Raw genomic sequence first — 20,417 nt, forward strand, 5'->3', positions numbered from 1 at the left:
AATCCATATACAGATTATTCCAAGTGTAAATGCAGCTATGGTGCATGAACATCTGGAATAAACAATGTAGGTGGGTGGGGGGTGAGAGGGGGGAGGACACTGAGGGAGAGAAGAAAATGATGTCTGACCGTGATGCCTTCAGCCTCGTACTCCTCCTGCTCTGACTTTAGGGTGAGCTCAATGAAGAGCTGCTGCAGCTTCTCGTTACAGTAGTTGATGCAGAACTGCTCAAAGCTGCAAAACACAACGATACACACAATTCTTACCAATTCATATTATTTTGGTAGTGGGTGACTAATACTACCCACATAGAGTGGTCTTATTATAATACATACCATATTTACAAAAATGGGTTACAAAAACACTGTGTAGGTTAAGGTCTGTTAATTGTTTGACCTTAGATATAGTGGTTTGACACAATTCCTTGCACAAGGTCCACTTGCTGGGAATTTCTGGAGCTTTGTGGGTGTGGGTTAGTTTTTGTGTGTGCTTTTTGTTCTATTACTTTCAGGTTTCAAAAGGATATGTATGTAAAATAAAATACAGAATTAAAAGCCCCCTATTGTAAAAAGTGCAATTTCCCTCTCTTGTTTGATTATAAAGCAGGTCAAGGTGCTATATAAATAGTATGAAAGTATCAAAATGCTCAATCCATAGATAAATCCACACAGCCCTTATTCAGAAACGAGCTGTCAGGACTTCTGTACGGTTGTGATGTCACAACTATACTATATGTAGGTAGAAAGTGCTGCTACAGTGCCATTACAGTCATTGCCTGCCTGCACTGATGGTGCAGAGCCTCCAGGAGCACAGATGCAGAATACTGAGAAATGCTGACCAATCACAGCAGGCAGGGCTTTTTCGGGATGGGGGCTTAAAAGGATATATAGGTATATATACACACACATTCAGAGAGACAGAATGTGAAAAATAATGTTTTTTAAATATTAAAGCATGTAAACATGTTCTAGTAGGAACCCAAAATACAAGTATGAACCTGAAAATGAGCATAGAATGGGACCTTTAAGTCTAAAATGTTTTTCGCTTTTAAATAGCTAAAGTTTAAATTTAGCATTAACAAAAAGCATTAATACTGTACCTGTTGTGTTGGAAGACCTCAAAGCCATAGATGTCCAGCAGGCCAATGACCGAGTAATTCTTGTGGGAGTCATCCTGTAAGAGAATCAGAACAAATGAGAAATAACAATAATAATAATCTACTATGAGAAGACTTTACTTAAAACACAAAGCCTTCAAATAAAACTTAAAAATCTGCATTTCAAATTGAGTAAAATGTGCATTGAAGTAAACTAAAAATGTCACTACAGGTTTTGCACATTGACCGATTTTCAAAAGCTGTATTCAGAAAAGAATGTATATTGCGAATACTATTGTATATATAGCCGGTATATTTGTCTAACCCTGTACGGTAATAACTAAACCCTAAACAAGATTAAGATATTGTTGATATTATACTGTATAATATTGAGGTATGTTCACATTGTGGAAATGTCCACAAGGTGGAGCTGTGCTGTAATAAAATGAAGGGAAGACAACATGCTCTGCACTACAGTGGTGGATAGTGTTTGGGTTTAGTTTGAGAAATGTAACAGCATGATGAAGTAAAAATTTATCAAAAAATTACATCAATGGTCACTGGAGTGTGTGTGTATATATACCGTGTATGTCAGTGAAGCGTTGATCTTGTTAACCAGCCAGGTGAAGGTGCGTCCATACACTGCCTTGGATAAAGCATCCCGAGCTGATGACGCTTGCTCTAGGTTCAGCGGGCTCATCAGCTGATGAACACACACACACACACACACACACACACACACACACACACACACACACACACACACACACACACACACACACACACACACACACACACACACACACACACACACACACACACACACACACACACACACACACACACAAAGAAGAGAGACCGAGTAGAGATAGGGAAAGACCGACAATAACAGAGTTACACAGAGTTCTGCAGGGACAGTTAGACAACTTACAATATAATTACACTGGACCAGACCAGACATTACACAGACAGGAAAGCTTTGTATACAAATGCCTATCACACACTCGCGCTACAATGAGAATGTGTATCCAAACCTACCTCCTCTCCCTTGGCAATTATCTTCTTGTGTGTGAGTGCCTCTGTCAGCACTGCCCCATTCACTCCTAACAACTGGAAAAGCACAACAACATTAGCACGCTGCACCGCAAACGTCAAATAAATGATGTTGTCATGTAAACAGACAGACGTCATGCGGCTCAGCAGCAGTGACATCCTGTGTATGGCATCTCTTGATTAGGTCTCATAAAGTATAACTGGAAAATTGAGACGGGAAGGAACAAGGGATGTTTCTAAGAAAAGTGTTTTATCTAAAGTACGAGCCACATTTCTGAAACAGTGTGCAGATTATTTAAATGAATAAGTCTTTACCAGTATTTGTAGGATATTTAGATATGTAAATTCTAAAGAAAGTATGTGGCTGAGGCTTATCCATTGCCTTATGAATCAAAATTCAGGTACAAGCCTGTATTTACTAAGCGTTTAACTGGCCAAAAGGCTGGCTCCAGAGGTTTCCCAACCGGTTAGGAGTTACTAGGAGAAGGTGTTTGGGCATAAACAAGGACTATAAATGATTCTTTTAAAGATCATTTTGACAAAACTAAATTATGATTTTTGTGAATAACAACCAACAATTTCTGCAGTTATAAATCAAACTTCACTGTAAAAGTGCCTCAGATATTGCCCATGACTTAGGATCCTTAATGTGAGCAGACTTAAAACTTTTATTTAAAACATAAATTGCGTTCCCCTGAATGTCACCTGCTTAATAAAATAAAGGATGACTTGGAATAATTTATGAAGCTGCATCAAAATACCTACTATTTCCATTTGTATATACATTTATTTTGAAGCCATATTTTATAAGGCTTACCAATGTTAACTTACAGCCTCCTATGCAAATGGAAAATTGATGCTTGATAAATATGGGCCCAGGCCTTTCGAAATCTCCCCATCTCCCCGCTGGCCTATTAAGAGTGTTTATGAGCCTGCTCGATGCAGCATCTTACCCTGGCCAGGTACTTTATCTGCGTGTCAGAAGTGATGCAGACATTGCCTTCTTCCCCTCCGTACTGCATATTCCCCAGGTGGAGCACACTGGCAATTATGTTCAACAACTCCTACACAGAGAAAACACAGACGAGGAGGGGTAGGGAAATTAAGGAGCAGAAAGAATAATATGGGAATTAAAATGATGGATAAATTGTAACAAACATTTATGGAGAGAGAAGGACAGAGAGAAGAAAGGTAAAGAGATGACAGGCACGATGCAGCACGATAAGATTATACAAATCTTAAGTTACTGCCAAGGCTATCTTTATGACCGACTTGGCAGATAAGAATGGCTTTGATTAAAATAAGGTCAAGAACTGAACAGGATAGGAATGTAGCAATGTGCTCATCAAAGATCATACTAGAGCTGTACACCTGCTCTCCACTCTATATAAGCAGTGTGAGATCTTAAAAGCTTTGAAAGCAAGCCCAGACTCATGAGCATGTAGGAAGACTCCCACGCAGAGCACAATATAAATCACAGCCACACACAAAGCTAACACTTTAAAATACAAACATCCAGTGTAAGTCTAAAACAGAAACAGTCTCAGCCCCCTCAGGCTCATGGAGAACTTTACTCTTCATAGTAAAAACCTGTGGTGTATAGCCAGCAACACACATAGTGGGGGTTGTAATGTTTGTTAAAGTTTGTCTGGGGTAAACCTCAACTTTTGTAGTTTCAAGAATTTAGTAGTTGTAAAAGAAGTGAGAATGCCAAATTATTCTGTGTATAAGCTTCATACTGCCTTTCGAAATTTCAGGGGAAAGGGTCATAGCTTCAACCTGCAGTCTACTTCGGGGTAAAAGACAGTTGCTAAAAGTTTCTAAAGTTTACACTTCACACAAGGTGACAAAACAAAAATGACACAGATTGGACTTGGTCCTTACCTCCACATCGTCCTCATTGAAGCCAATCACAGTCAAGGCTTTCTTCACCGTCTTCCAATCACTGCGATCGTTGATGGAGCTCACTTTGGGACAGTTACCCTTTGGAACACAGACACACACACAGACACACAAACACACACACACACACACAGACACAATTAATTCCTAGTAAAGTTATGAACATGTCCAGCAAAATCCACGAAGTAGGTGATGGTGTAAATAGATGTTACATGTAAAGTAAACACCTTTTTATATTTGATGTAAACACCTAGTTATATGTGATGTAAACACCTATTTACACAACACACACATTAGGTGTTTTTGCTCGGTACCTGTTGGTGTGTGTGTGTGTGTGTGTGTTCATGGAGGGGAAGGTTCAGCCTGTGCCTCTAGTTGCACTGAGAATTCCTGACTAAGAGCCTATTAACCAGAACTCCCACTGGGACACACACACACACACACACACACACACACACACACACACACACACACACACACACACACACACACACAAACGGTACAGACCAATGGCATAAGACAGGATAAAGAGAGAGAGTGCAAGAGTGAGAAAAAGATTTGCTGCAACTTCGCTGCAGTATTTACAGATGACTAATATTCATCTCCAGGTTTCTCTACAGGGTCAACGGTGTGGCTGGACAATGACTCCATTGAGACTTAACTATGAATTGGTTTTGTTGCAGATGTATGAACAATTAAAGAGAAGAAAGAAAAAAAAAAAAAAAAAAAAAAAAACTTATATATACACTTACATATAAACTGTACATTAAAATAAACTACATTAAATGCACAATATGTAACTGTCTGCCTTTATGGGAGCTCAATCAAAACAATCGCAAAAGACGGAGTTTGGGGACATAGTGAAGCAGCGTGGGATCGTGGGAGTTGTTGTCGTCACAACCACTGTGGTCATTGCAGTCAGCTTCTCCGGGTGTTTATCATCCAAGAGGTTTTTACCGGGAGCTGAATTATCCGCAGTTTTCCTCCTCTCCAAAACAAACAGACCCCGTAATTAAAACCAGTACTGAATAAAGCAGTTTCACGTTAAAAATCGGTTTTCTCCGACAATGTTCGGTGAACAGAGGATGTCTCGGAGGGGCTGCGAGCCGAGCTGCCACTAACGTTTGCTCAGCTTGTTTCTCTGATAACTTAAGATCTGATGACTAAAATCCTTCATCTGGTTATAATATATGGTTAAAAACAACTAAGATCAACAACCAATAGACAGCTTCGGACAGACAACCACAACACGACGCATGCGCAAAAGGGGATATGACGCCACTGACAGGCGACCAAATGTAACGGACTGATACCTTGATTAAAATTACGTATTTCTCTCGGTTGAACATTGATGGAAAAATTTGTGAAAATGTGCACAACTCAACAAAATATATAGAACATAGGTCTAGTCATTTCTAGACATTTTAATGCGCAAAAAATTACATATTATACCTTTAAATCGTTGTAGTTAACATCTACCTTGAAGTTTTTATGGACACAGGCTTGAACCTTCCAACTTTTTATCAATGAAGTAGATCTTTTGTAAAGCAGTTCTTAGTCATTTGTACAAATGATTTAACAGGGGGAGTTTCATGTCCATTCAAGCCACAGAAGTGCTTCAACTGTGAGTCATGTAACATTGTCCATGGGAAAAACAAATAGGACTTTTACTTCCGCATCCATGAGCTTCCAAAATAGCTCCTGCAACTTTTCAACTCTGCAACTTTTCAACAAAGTACTATATACTTACTTTGACCAGGTACTGGTACTGCTGAGGGTTCCTCTCCAGGCCCAGGGCTCTCAGCAGGTCCTCCTCCCCTCCCTCGATCAGCTGATAGAAAATGTGGAAGTTCCTCTCCCCGTGGTTCTGGTGGACCACACGGGACTTCTCCAGCAGGTAGTTAATGATGTGGCCTCCAACTGGGGCACCCTGCCGACGGGATAAAGGCCAGGGAGGGAGGGGGGAGGGAGGGTAAGAGGAGGAGAGGGTAAGGCTGGGGTACTGAGGTGTTATGTAGGGTTGATATAACATGCAGGTCGACAGGGGTTTTGTAGTCCATAACATATTTTGTGTACCCACAAAAAAGGGATTCAGAAGGGAGGAATGATGTGAATAATTACACAAAATAAAAATAAAAAATCATATGCAGAGATTCTATGCAAAAATACAGGGACAGAAACAAAGTATATTTACATTGGTATTATTACCATGAAAACAACAATTAACCAAATTAAGTTTGGTTTTCAATATTTTGAGGTAACAATATGTTTGGTTCATCATTCAACATTCTGCTTTCCTATGAAGATGACATGACATGTAGTGTTAGTGTAGCCAGTGTAAATCAGACTGTCCTACTCACCTTAAAATCAAACTGAATGTCCATGTACTTGCCAAAGCGGCTTGAGTTGTCGTTACGCAAGGTCTTGGCATTGCCAAAGGCCTGGAGAGAGGGATAGAGGATAGAGCAGGATGAAGAAAAGAGAAGGGTGTTGATTGACAGATTAAGGGGTAGAGAGATAACAGGGAACAGAGAGAAAAAGTGTCATAAAGACAGGATGGCAGTAGTGGTAGCAGTAATATAAAGAGAAAGCCACAGGCATTAGATTCCCTGCTGTGTTTGTCTGGAACAGAAGCACAGAATACAGGCCATAGTGTACTGTACACTCACACACTTATACACATCTGGAAAGCATCTGGCAAAGACATGCCAGACACCTAAACAAGTGCTTCCGCACCTCTGTATTGCCTTGATTCTCCAAAAACACTGGCTTTTAACTAAACACAGAATCACTCTATGCTTTACAGTTTCACATTAATTTCCAAAAAATATTTCAAGTATATGTGTGAGCGAGAAATGTATTCAAAGTATCAAAAATGATGTGTTTGCATGTGTTCAATCAATGTGGGCTTTTGAAAACACATTGCAGTATGAATATGGAATAATACATGTATGATAATTTAGTCAAACAAAACTGAGCACTTCTTAAAATCATATGAAAATTCAGTTTTAGTGTTGCTCATGTCGGGGTGGAAACATTTAGACGGTGGGACATTTAAAAGTTACAATAAAATCCAGGATAATCAAATAAACTGCACAGTGGAGTTGAAAAAAACTGACTGCAAGCTCCACAATCTTCCCCAACTGAGCCAACAATACTAAAACACTTAATATTTGGCAGAAGAAAAAAAAAAAAAAAAACACTGGTTAAACTGGACGGTCCTTTTCTTTGACCCCTGTGGGCCACTGTACACTTAGACTAACTGTTGGCAAGTGAAATCAAAACACATCAATGCCTCTTTATTAAACAGGCTATTGAGTGGCTGCTGGTTATATAAAAAGATAGCACTCGATAGAGAATAACAACATTAGACAGATTTCAAACCACAAATCCAATACGCTGAACAACTTTGCTCTCGGTGTGGTACCACAGATTAATATAGTGCCGTGGCATCTCACCTCCAGCACAGGGTTGGACTGCAGCAGGCGGTCTTTGATGGTCTGCACCTGCTCGCTGGCTGGACAGGTGATGGCGTAATACTGCAGGATCTTCTTTGATGCCTCAGTCTTCCCGGCGCCACTCTCCCCAGAGATCAGGATGCACTGGTCCCTCCTCTCTGTCCTCATGGAGCGGTACGAGTTGTCTGCCACTGCATAGCTGGAGGAGTGGAAGGAGAGACATGATCAGGCAGATGTATAGCAGGATGTTGAGAAGAGTAGGAGAAAACTGAACAACAAACAGGCCTCAGGCTCCAAACGGGGAAACACATAAAGAAACATTTGGTGTACAAAATATTTTACAGTGGGTACAGAAAAGCCAATAACACTTAAATAGTTATCATATAATTAAAGAAAAGAAAATAAACCATTACATATTGAGTTTATGCTTAACATTTCTAAACTGAACTGAATGAATGGGTAAAATAGAAATGTAAATTTACACAATCTACAATCTTGTGTGCCAACAAAACAAAATCTCTTGGAAAACTTGAATCTGAATGTAAACAAATGATAGCATCTCATAGTGTGTGGACATGGAAAGACAACAGTATGAACAATGAAGTCCAGAGTGGAGCAAACCTGCTTTAGTTACAGTATCATTTGTCAGCTCTGTTGCTGTTATCAGCACGGCTATGTTGTTTCAGCCTGAAACATCTCTGACACCAGACTAATAGCTGGAAGATAAAATCACCAGTTTGGCCATAGCTGCATCATGTACTCTTGTGTGTACTGTATGTGTGTGATATTAGGGGGCTGGGGAGGGCTGGGGGGTGTCAGGCTCAGGTCAGAGGAATTCCCTCTCAAGGGAGGAAATCTCTTGCCTGGTACCATCATTTGCTTACTTACTCTTTCCACCTCTCCCTCCCGTTTTCTCTCTCAAACCCTCCACCTCTACTTGCCAAAGCACATCTTTCTTTCCACTCAGAGGGAGAGAAAACATTTGGCCCTATGCGCTAAGTGCCGAAGTAAAGAGAGAGAAAAAAAAATAAAAAAAAAACACCAGTGGTGAGAGCAGAGAGAAAGAGCTAGTGAGAGATTCCGAAATGCTTCCGATGATGCCACTTCAAGTCTCCATAATGCAGTCGATTGTTTTGTAGCTGACCTATGGGGTCCGGGAGGATTAAACAGGGAATTCCCTGACCATTCCTGTGGCAACCTTTCAAACAAACACTCTGCCTCATGCCATGATGTCTTGCAAACAGTTGGAGACCATTACGTAGCTGGTTGACTAAGTGAGAGTGGCGCTTAGGGCAAAACTTCATGTGCACTCTAAACATACACACTGTGACAACATTTAGAAAGCAGGTGCAACACATTTTATGTCATCCTCGGGTAAAAAAAAACCAAAACCTTAAAAAGCATCAACATGCTCCTTCTATTAGTGTTGGAGCCGTAAAAATGCTGTCTACTATGAATGATGCAGTCAATTGGGGGGAAAAATGTGTTTCACCTGTAATGGCAAAGAAGTGCAATAAATCATTCCATTCATGACAGAGTGTTTTTAATGATTGAAGGATTATTTGCTGAAACCAGCTTCTCTCCATTTGATTTCTGTGTGTCTTTCCTAACTTTTTGTGTGTGTTCCTTTGTGAGTTGAATGCCGTAAGGTGTGCAGAGGTCGTGTACTCACATGTGTGGTGAGACCTCGTAGAAGTTGACTCCACGGTATCGCTCCATGTGGTTCTTGGTGTAGATCTCCAGGTCTTTGTATGGGTTAACTGACACTAGCACTGAACCAATGTATGTCTGATGGAGAAGGAACATACAGTCACATTCATATGACAAAGACTATCACCCTTTTGACAGGTCCACATTAGCTGTGTCAGTGTGGGTGTCTTCAATTCAAGCATGATGAGTGTATTTAATTCAAGATTTACCCCTGTACTTTGTCGAGTAATTCTGCAGTAAGACAATTCAAATTGAGGTAAGACCAAACAGCTGTCTGCATCATCCACAGGTCTTGGCCTTCTTCCAAGTTAAACATACAGTATAATCCTAATCGACTACAGGAAACCATCCCAAATGCCAATGTTAGAATGGTCTGAGGAGAGGCTTATAGGCCATTCTGTCATCTATTTTGAATAAAGTCTCCAAATCTCTCACCAGGTAAGGCTGTACTTGTACTTGATTTGTTTTTTACTCTGGTCCTCTTTAAATGTTGCGATGTGCAGCAAACTGAACCATGTATGCAAATGAAATAAGTTAGATTTTTCACTGCGACTGGGACTAGGCAAAGAAAACAAACTGTAGGTGGCAAATTGTCCCTGTGTCCACATCAGTGTAATCCAGACACCCGTCTGTGGATTAAATTATATTAACCACTTTTGTCTCCATTTCTGATATTTTGTTAAACAAGTTAAATATGACACTTTACCATAAAAAGCAGAAACACTGGCACATAGGTCAGCCACTAAGTAAAAATAATTTCAGTAGAAAAATGTAAAAAGATAAGATATGTTGGGGGAACTTTAGAAATTCTGTCCGTGACAGGTCCATTTTACAAATGTACAACATTCTGCTCATTATACATCTTGGTCGCAATTCTTTAATAACCAAATTGAATTAAATCTATATTAATGTGTTTATTTTATGTACTTAGTATCTCATACCGATATCAACCTGGAAATTAGAATTGGTCAGGCTCTACAGTAATACAAACACATGCAGTTAAAGCCCCACCCTCCTCACTACACCCACTCACATAGATGAGGTTCTCTTTGAAGCGTTTGCGCAGGTTCTCTATGAAGGCGGCCTCGCTGGTGAAGTTCTCCAGCAGGACAAAGTCCTGCACGCCCACCCGGTCTCTGGCTGTCAGGGCCGACTCCATCATAGCCCGCACCCCGTCACTCGCCACCACCTAGAGGAGGACAAGCAGGGAGTAGGTGGGGTTAGTGACTGAACGTAACAACACAAGTTAATCTAACCTATGTGGTGTAACACTCCATCAATCAAACTGCTTGTCCTATACAAGGACAAATAAGAAAAGCTACACATCATGCTCACATAATCCATCCTTATTAGGGAAGAAGGAGTGAGAGGACTAGAAGAAACCAGCAGTTAATCAGTGCTGCACCAACTAGGAGACAGATGACTATAGGTAGGTATGAACAGTTTCTCACTGAACTGTGATTATGGAATTGGAAAAAAATTTCAGGCAAATTTTAATAGTTGTCTGTCTCACCTGTGTCTGACAGGAAAGATACGCTTCTATTTTAAATCAGCCCAGCTGTCTACACAGGCCGCATAATGTTTTGCGTTTTACTCAAACTTTACTTGTGTAAACATGACCTGAACATTCTTTCTTTCAAATCTCTTTTCTTCTATTTTCCGCATGCAAGAGTGATTGTCGGGGCGGCCTCTGACTCACCCAGTGGGAGCGTTCGCCCAATGTTGGCTGACTCCCATCTCTCTCCCCCTTTCAAGTCTATCCACTGTCACTTCATAATAAAAAAGGGAAAAAGCCCCAAAAAATATGTGATTGTGTGTTGGGCCCGAGTGCTGCCAAAACGCAGGTGGCCCACATTAAGTACTGTGCCTGAAGGCATTCTGTGAAGACACAGACGGAGAACTAAGGCTGCACGGTATTGTCATAAACTCAAAGAAGAACAGCAAATCTGCACATTGGAGAAACTCTAACAAGAGAATTAATGTTTGAAAAATGACAAATGATTAATCAATTGTCAAAATATTTGCCCATTACTTGTCTGTCAAACAACTAATCAATTAGCAGCCTAATCATTTCAGTTCTAAATGTTAGGTCAAATTATTGGCTGTCATCATCTTTAAACCAAAAATTAGTTCAATCAAACTTTGTTAGTACAGTATAACTATTTGTTTGCACATCATTAATAAGTCCTTCCTGTCCCATAAGCTCTTATCACATCTTTTAGGTCTTAGAGAAAGTCCCCACAACTTTCAACCCTACAATAGAGCACATTCAGACCAATGGCTGTTTAAAGTCTAAAAGCCATTCACAGACCTCGCATTCATTCAAACATACAAAAACATAAAAAGGAGATTTTATGTTTAGCCCCTAAGTGATCTTACTACCTCTAAACATTAAGACAGAGCCAAACCCAGATGTGGGTGGAAAATGTATCACTTCGACCAAAGTGCCCCAACCACGTTGCACATATCTAAAAAAAAATACAGCACAAATTTAGAATAACAAAACTTACATCGTTTGGCAGATCAAAACGCATGCCCATGAAGCCTTTTTCTAAAATAGAGACTTGAGTTTTACGCATAAGATTGCGAATGTCACCCACATCCATGTTTACCATGCACTCAATTGGACAGATCTAAAACCAACTCAACTTTGTGCTGAGGGTAGAGGCAGGGACAACATGCACACAGACAGAAAACACACACACACACACACACACACACACACACACACACACACACACACACACAGTGCAGCAGGTGTTGTTATGCTAAGCAGTCAGTACAGTAGTCTTTATCTCTCAGGAGACTACAAAGAAGAGATGGTTAAAAGGAGGAGAAGAGAAAGCTTGAGGGACGAGAGAACATATTAATTAGTGCGGGGTGAGACAGGAGAGAAAAATACAGAGGAGAGAGGTGTTCCAGAAAGAAGAGAAAAAACTTGGGGAAGAGAAGATGGTGGATGCCAGGTTATGACTCCAGTCTTGCATTTAAACTCGACTGGAAAGTTAACAATACTCCCTGAAATTCCACACAGCGGCGCCCTCAATAACACAACACCGACCCCATTCAATCACTGCACAGCCTTTTCACTGCAGAACACACACGTGCACAACATCTTGATCGGAGTTCATTTTGTGTGCATGATGAGGTTTGATCCCGGGTTCCAAAGGGGAATCACGGTGCTTCACACATGGGGAGAAGCCATGGGACACTGGTGTGGACCTAGATCTGTGTCTGTAACTGTACGTACACACCGCCGCCGGCTTGAGCTGCAAAGAAGCTCTGGACGCCCTGTCGAGGACGCTTGTCAAAAAGTCCGGGGAAGCTGTTTGACGCTTTGGCCGCTCTGACGTGGGAGCATTTTTCGATCATGTTCAACACAAGATTGAAGACAAAGCACAAGCAGCCACTGCACGGCCAATACACTGACACTAGAAACCGTTTATAATGTTACATATATAAGGACATCATTTGTATTGTTTGTTGGTCACAGCGGTGTCTGTTAGCAGTTAGCCGTTGAACCGCAGCAGAATGCAGGCAGAGCGAGCAGCCGCCAGCTGTTGACCCGTGTAGGACTTCACTGTGAGCGGACTGTTTAGAGACCATGTGACGGCACGTTAACTGGTCCCTATACGCAAACAACGTCACATCATAAATGATAGGGGAACCCAGCAACGGCGATTATGAGATTTCCCTCCATTTTCATGGAACTAATGTCTTGGTAGGAACAAAAGTTTACATCGTATGTTTCTCCAGAATCAGCCAGCGAGAAGGACGTCTATATTCCGATTGGTTGCTGCCGTTTGCCGCTGCTTGCCGCTGAACCGCGTCATAGCTCATTACCATAAAGTTGACCAAAGTTCAACTTTCTGATTGACGCTCAAAACGCGACGCCGACAGTTTTGACGCTCCTTGCAGCTGAGAGAAGCCAGCTTCCATTGAAAATTAATGACTTCCGGTATCTTTAGACGCTCAAGTCGGCGGCGGTGTGTACGTACAGTTAGTCCACTTAAAGGAGGCAGAACTGCCACCACAGAACAATGAACCTAATAAGATTAGCAAGCACTGCAGGTTATGTCCATGCTCTTTAATTAACTGACCCACCCCTGCACTTTATCTTTACTGCCTCTCAAAGAGGCTGGTGGCCTGGCTAAGTGGGAGGCTGTTGGAGCTGACTCACCTCTCATCTTTATGATCTGATGATGACTCAAACTTTCATCTGTGCCCCACTTTTACTTCTTAATCCAGGCGGTAACAACTGTGAGCATATGTGTTAGTGTGCAATGGTCCTCACAAGGACACAACAATGGCACAAATCCAAAGTGTGGACAATTTGATTTCATCTCTTTAGATTTTACAAGCCCCTACAATATATGTGTACAATTCCAACATTAAAGTGACTAGAAATACTTGTAGAATATGCAATGGATAAACTTTTTTAATACACAGTGGCTACATTCACTGTAGGCTTCTTTAGCACCGGTGGAAGCTTTACAGATGCCTTTAGTTCACCTTGAAGAGAACCAAATGCTGCGTCAAGGCAAACAACACATCAAGAAGAGTGATGATGAAAGGAAGCTGAAACACTAAGAGGAGTGGTAGGTGTGGATAACAATATGCTCAAAGCCTAATGGTTGCATTAAGGGTAAAAGTTAAAATCATTAGGATTTTCATGAACTCAAACCCCATTTCTGACCCTATACTGTATTATTAGTAATACAATTGATACTGCTAATACTATACATAGCATTTCTTACTGCTGCTGCTTCACATATAAATCATTCAACTGCCGAAACACTGGGTGGCTTTAATTGTCAATGAACAACTGCTGTTTACTGTAGTATTAAACCACACGTACTGTTACCAGAGTAAACACGGGTGTTGCCAAATCAACCGGGACTGGAAAGGTGGGAGCAAAAAAACTTTGGAAGGCATTGAATCAGTGTGGTATCAATAGAAGTAGTATTTTTTTGTTCAAGTTTTAATGCAGGCATGTGTAACTTCCCGTGTCCCACATCCCATACATCCTTGTTTCTCTCACCCCTGAGCTCTGCTGACCTATTGTTTCACACATCACTACAGAAAGCAATGAAACTGCCGCTGTGTGTGTGTATGTGTGTGTGTGTGTGTGTGTGTGTGTGTGTGTGTGTGTGTGTGTGTGTGTGTGTGTGTGTGTGTGTGTGTGTGTGTGTGTGTGTGTGCGTGTGTGTGTGTGAACCCTGAGAGCGGAGGGAGTGTGACTCTAACATTCCTTGTTACCAGTCGCTGCAGTTCTCACCTGTCAATCAAAAAGTACAGTATGTCTGGTGTTTTTGACCTTTTTGTGTTTTTTTTCTGGGGATTTCTGTACTTCTCTGTCCAGCTATTTTAGCTATTGCTGCTAATGCTAACTACCCACTTATTTTTCTTAATCCAAACACATTGCTGCCGTTGCTGCAGCTGGAAACATACTGTATGAAACATGACTTCCTGTGGAGCAGAGGATTTTTTTCCTGGGAAGTAGTTACAAGACAGCGGGTGTTTAGACCAAAAGTAAAGATTCATCATCTTGGAACAGGTTAAATCACCGTTAGGTGCAGCAAAACGGACATTTACATTAAGATGTCATGGTTTATTACAAATCCCTCCAAATATTATGGTTGCCGGGGAGAAAAGAAAGCAGAGCCTTATTTCCTCACCTCTCCCCTTTTCTTCCTCCTCTATACATTGTATTTCTCAGTCACTTTCCCTCCTTGTTACAGTCTCTCGCCCTCTCTCTCCATTACTTCATTGTTTCCCAGTGCCGCTTTCACTGTTTGGCTTTCCTGTGTGTAGTGTTGCACACCGGCCCTCCACCCGGTCTCAGGAACACGCCAACTACGTGCCTACCCGGTTCCTACAGTACATGTCGTCATGTTTTCCAAATCTTGTGCAGCAAACAAGGTAGCTTGGAGCCAAATTAGCAGGAGGAGACCTGAAGAGGTACAACTCTCTGCTAAGACCTCTACCTCTATTAGTGTCTGAGTTGTATGAGTTTTTGAGGGCAGGTACCAATAAATATGTAAACCAACGAACAGCAGCACATTATTCATATCAGAATATCACACCTTTCAAGAAGAGCAATTGGCTGATTAAGTTTTTCCAAAAACACGTATCTGCCCAGTAGAGTAGATTAGTCTAAAACAATCCTCTCTACCACACTGCCCGATCTTCCTCATTTATCTACCTCTCTCATCCATTCTTCAGCTCCACATCTTCTCACAATACAAACCACAGTAACAACAAAAGCCTAGAGAAATTTATACAACACCAGGAGTTCTGTAGGTCAAAAAAAATTTTCTACTGTGCTCTCTCCTCCCTTTAGTCCCCCCCTTTCTCTTTCACAGGACAGATTCAACAAGCGACCACATCTCAGAGAAGCTGCGAAAGGAGGAGAAAGCAAAAGGGATCTGATCATCCGGCCAGTCTGTGAACAATAGCAGCCTGACATTCACGTCGCCCCGGGTGCGCTCACAGAGCTCAGATGTCACACTGTTTATGTAAACCTCATCTAACCTGCTGCTTTCACTGCGCCATACAGTGCGCATGGATGGATAATGATTTGAATAAGAAGACATAACAGCCATCTAAAACCTACATAACCAGGCTTGAAGTCGACAGTGTTTCCACTTTACTGGCTTTTTGTGTTGGGTTGTGTTGTACCAGTGCTAGCAAACATAATTAAAATATGGCTGTGGATCTTAGAGGTGTGTCACTTAACTCCACTTGTGTGAACATCATGTTTTATTATACTATAATAGTACTGGCAAGTCTTATCTTTCTATGTGTATGTAAACAATGTAAAAATAAGAAAATTTGCTTTATTTTTGAGCTGAAACAATTTGTTAGCAATATAAAATGAATCCACAACTATTATGATAAATGATGAATTCATTCATTAAAATGTCAAGAGTTACAATTTCTCAAACATGAAGATATAGCAAGCCATTTTTAGGGGAGCTGGACAAGAAATAATGATAAATTGAAGACTCTAGACTCTTTTTGGAAACTAAACTATTGTAAAAATGAACAACAGATTAATCCTTAGTTGCAGCCCTACAATAATTACTTGTTGGATTTAAAACAATTAAAAGGGTAGTTCAGTAATTTAGTATTGGGCATCCATAAAGTGGGGGTACTCACAAGAGACAGATTTAAGAAGGCATGGTCAAAATTAAAGCAGCAGAGAGAGCTAAGAAACAAATCAGGCCCTGGAGCGCTTTAACCAACTGGAATTACATTTTTGCAAATGAGAAAGCTTCAGGTTAAATATGCAAAAAAGGTCAGGTCAGGTGCAGCAGTCAATCCTGAAAATAAACTCGCATCCAACGTCGTTTGACTACTGTTTCACATGATTTGTGAAACTATAATTGCAACCAAATGAGTGAAGCGTGTGGTTCTGATGAAGAGATGGTTAGCTAGTCGCAGAATGTTTTGCCCTTTTTTCTGCATTTTTCCACTATGAATCAGTTGTCTGGCACTGAGTTCCCCTCTTCTCTCATCTGTTCTGCACTAAAGAAAGGGGCATGAAGTGAAGAAATACTGAACGTCTAGATCCATTTTTGAGACATGAATGTGGTCCTTGTGAAATTGTAGTAAGGTCAAAATGATGCCAAGTGTGACATCAGAAGTCATGCAAAGGCTTATGGTGCCCTATTTTATTAGTCAGTCTGATTTTCATTGACATTTTAAGAACATAATAAAAAATATGTCTGACTACGTGGACGCAAGCTATATTACCAGGTGTTACAGGTGAATGCAGGTGGAACTGAAAACAGACAATATGTCACACTAAAGCATTTTCCATTTTTCCACACCTGTACAGGATCCAAGCTTACTAACATTTTGATTATGATTACCATGGAAACACCGCTCAAGGCTAAGCAGTGAGCATGTTTATTTCAAATCTCAAGAGACTGTGGAGCTGCTATGCAGAGCAGTCAGACAGGTGGGACAAACTAGCGGAGCCTCCCTGCAGGTGGCAGAAATGAACCAGCCTACCACAGGACATGTGGGCCAAAACAAGACAACCAGCAGCTGGGAGTACTCTACATGTATGTGGTCACTACTTCACTGAGGACCCACCATGATTACGTGTTCCTGAGCAGGTCACTACTCTGCTGCATTTTTACCAGCTGCAGGTGTTCCATTCTATAGCTTACCCTGAACTTTGATCTCCCCGGAGGGGGTAGGGGAGCAAGTGAACGGACAACTTCCCCATACTGTGGAGTATCACAGTTTGGTCACCGATTACAACCTATACCATAAAAGTGACAAATACACACGACCGGTCAAAAGTTTGGGGTCACTTACAAATTTCCATTCCACTCCATTATAGACAGAATTCCAGCTGAGATCAGTTGCATTGTTTTTTTTTTAACTAGGGCAGCAGTTTTCAGATTACATTATGTGCTTACAGGGTTCTCCAATGTTTTCTCAGTTATCCTTTTAAAATGATATCAGATTAGAAAACAGAATGTGCCTTTGGAACATTGGATGAATGGTTGCTGATAGTGGGCAATGTAGATATTGCATTAAAGATCAGCCACCCACTTAGATCAGCTGGTATTCTGTCTATAATGGAGTGGAATGGAAATTTCTAAGTGACTTCAAACTTTTGACCGGTAGTGTATTCTTATGTAGAACAGACATGTTGCTATATGGTGTTGAAACCAACTTCACCCAAAGTAAAAGGTAGCTGATTTTAAAAGCACAAATATCCATAATAAAATATCCACACACCTAAAACTAATACAAAATAGATACAAAAACAGATACAAAACTTCTCATATATTAGTACAGGCACACAAAAAGCCCACGACTAGAATAACAGTGGACAGGCAGCAGAGTTGCACCTTGGTTTCACTAAGCCCGGGTAGCTTTTACAGTAGGCTGGTTAACACTAAAACTCCAGTTACCATCTACCTTAACTAAACAGACAAGACTCCTTTACTCGGTTACTTTAAGTTGAGTAACTACCTTTACTTTTACCCTTCAAATCAAACATTTATCATTTTTACGAGACATTTATGAATCAGACAGTCAGACGCAAGAATTAAGCTACAACTTACCCGACACCAACGATACTCCATGGAGAAATAGCTGAGGATTTCAAGTCCTTAGGTTTGTATTCCAGGTACAATGAGCTAGTTTACCAAGCCATTCAGAAGTTTTTTTACTTCATCACAATTTAGACGTGACATGGTCGAGAAAGTGACTGACAGCCTGAGGAGAGTGAGGCGAGCCCAACATAAACTACCTATTTGAGGCAGATGCCCTGCAGGCAGTAATGACAACTGTGTCAGGAATCTCTCAGTGCATTGTGCGATCCTGACAAATCGGTGCTCCAACTCCCCCACACACACACTGTTGTAGAAGCAGAGAAGGCTCGTAAAAAATGATCAAATCCTTATGGATGCATATGCCTGTGTCAAAATGTGAGGGTAAAAACTCCTATATATGTTTAACTCTAGGAGTTCAATCCAGCATATTCTATCAGTAAGAGAAAATACATGCAGCACAAAAAAGAAGGTTTTAAGTCTCACATACTAATACATCACAGATACAGCATTGATTCATCGACACACACTTTTCTCATTAACATGCTCAATGTTACTCTCAGTAAATGCCAAAGAATGCTGCCTGGCCACATACAACACCACCATGTGATTGTCTCGCCCTGGGACGGCACACACACACACACACACACACACACACACACACACCTCTGACATTATCATGACAAATACAGAGTCACAGTGAAGAAGGATGCTGAGATCAAGGAGGTAACCATGTTGCTGTTACGGCTCTGACTTTCACCTGTCTCTCTCTCACCTATGGCCATGAAGTTCAAGAGCACACTGTCAAGGTTTCTACACAATTTAAATGCCACAGTAGGTAGTCATTACAAATTCTCCCTCTTCCATTCCAATAAACTCCATCCCCCACCTCAATAGCCTGACCAAAAGTGAACCCATCTCTCACATAACTCCTTACCTTTCACACTCTTGAATGCAAACCTGCATGTGTAGGCAACCAATTCTCGACTAAACCATCAAAAGGTGCTTTGATTTGTCCACGTTCTGACAGATTTTTTTTCTGCAAGATGAACGTGTGGCCGGGTGTCTTACCAAAGGTCTGTACTTCATGGCTCCTTCCCTGCTCTCGAGTGATTTGGAAAGGTCTTTTCGTTCCCAGTGCGGTGATAGTCCGGCTATAAGAATGTGGCCCTATGTTTTTAGAGGCTCTCCCCTTCGTCCTGAGAGCCAGCTGCCATAGCTTCTCCTCTTACTGCTGCTCACACAGGCACACACCTCACTAGGACTCTCTTGCTCGCCACTCGTTCACCCAGTTTTCTTCTCCCTCCCTCCAGAAGAAATAGTCCCTGTGTTGGGTGACATATAACCCCCTCCTTCCCTCTCGCTTTCCTTTTTTTTCCCCTTGTCCCCCGCTCCTCAATCCAACAGGCATTTATGCTAAGAAACGTACCATAGTTCCTCTCATTTTGTCTCTCTGCTCTTAAGAGAAGGAAGGGTATAAGAGAGCTAACACATCTCCCATCATATGCACACATACATCTGGCCCTAACCACCCCTGGAGAGAGAAAAGGGATGAGAAAGGAAAACATGTGTCCTGATGCCAAAGGGCTAAAGTGTGTGTGTATGGATCCAAGCGTACTTGTGTGAAAAGGGGAAACTAAAAGTAAATGCAGCATGAGCCAATAAATAATCTTTTTGAGCAAAAAGAGTTTCCTTTTTCTTCCCTCCCCTCTCTGCGATTTACAAGCTAAAGCAGACACCAGACAGGCAGCCAAGAGTACCACGGTCATAAATACAGCTCCTAATGCGTACTGCATCTAGCACACACACACACACACACACAACGTGTTTATATACCATGATGCACGCATGCATGCACAAGGACTTATCATCATTAGTCCAATATCATTACAGGGAGTGTAATTACTCCAGACCAGTGCTGTGCGCACACACATACACACCAACTCGCTGCAGATCAAAGACCTCAGCAGACTAATGCATTTGCTTGTTAACACTAATAACAACGGACATCTTACAGGCAATGGGGGTGTGTTGCTGAGAACAAAGAGGAAGACAAGTTTCCGCTATAGTTGCCAGACTTATACATAGACATTAATGAAGGATAGTTTGAAACCTGACGTC

The 20,417-nt window shown here is 41.2% G+C and overlaps 1 protein-coding gene across 5 annotated transcripts in view; it reads right to left on the reverse strand.

Annotated features, from left to right (window-relative positions):
- Positions 1–20,417, reverse strand: part of LOC114550688 (unconventional myosin-Ic) — a 64,282-nt gene that overhangs the window by 15,322 nt on the left and 28,543 nt on the right. For 4 of the 5 annotated variants that reach the window (XM_028571459.1, XM_028571450.1, XM_028571469.1 and 1 more), the window contains 11 exons: positions 10,253–10,408; positions 9,182–9,297; positions 7,510–7,708; positions 6,412–6,492; positions 5,802–5,981; positions 4,034–4,132; positions 3,103–3,213; positions 2,135–2,206; positions 1,680–1,799; positions 1,100–1,173; positions 129–234 (listed from right to left, as the gene is read on the reverse strand). In XM_028571459.1, the coding sequence (XP_028427260.1) occupies positions 129–234; positions 1,100–1,173; positions 1,680–1,799; positions 2,135–2,206; positions 3,103–3,213; positions 4,034–4,132; positions 5,802–5,981; positions 6,412–6,492; positions 7,510–7,708; positions 9,182–9,297; positions 10,253–10,408 (1,314 nt within the window). Of the gene's footprint in view, positions 1–128; positions 235–1,099; positions 1,174–1,679; positions 1,800–2,134; positions 2,207–3,102; positions 3,214–4,033; positions 4,133–5,801; positions 5,982–6,411; positions 6,493–7,509; positions 7,709–9,181; positions 9,298–10,252; positions 10,409–19,367; positions 19,535–20,417 lie in introns of those variants that run through there. The other variant, XM_028571477.1, reaches the window with a different exon arrangement.

The sequence above is a fragment of the Perca flavescens genome, chromosome 3, assembly GCF_004354835.1.
Source record: "Perca flavescens isolate YP-PL-M2 chromosome 3, PFLA_1.0, whole genome shotgun sequence".
Taxonomy (NCBI): Eukaryota; Metazoa; Chordata; class Actinopteri; order Perciformes; family Percidae; genus Perca; species Perca flavescens.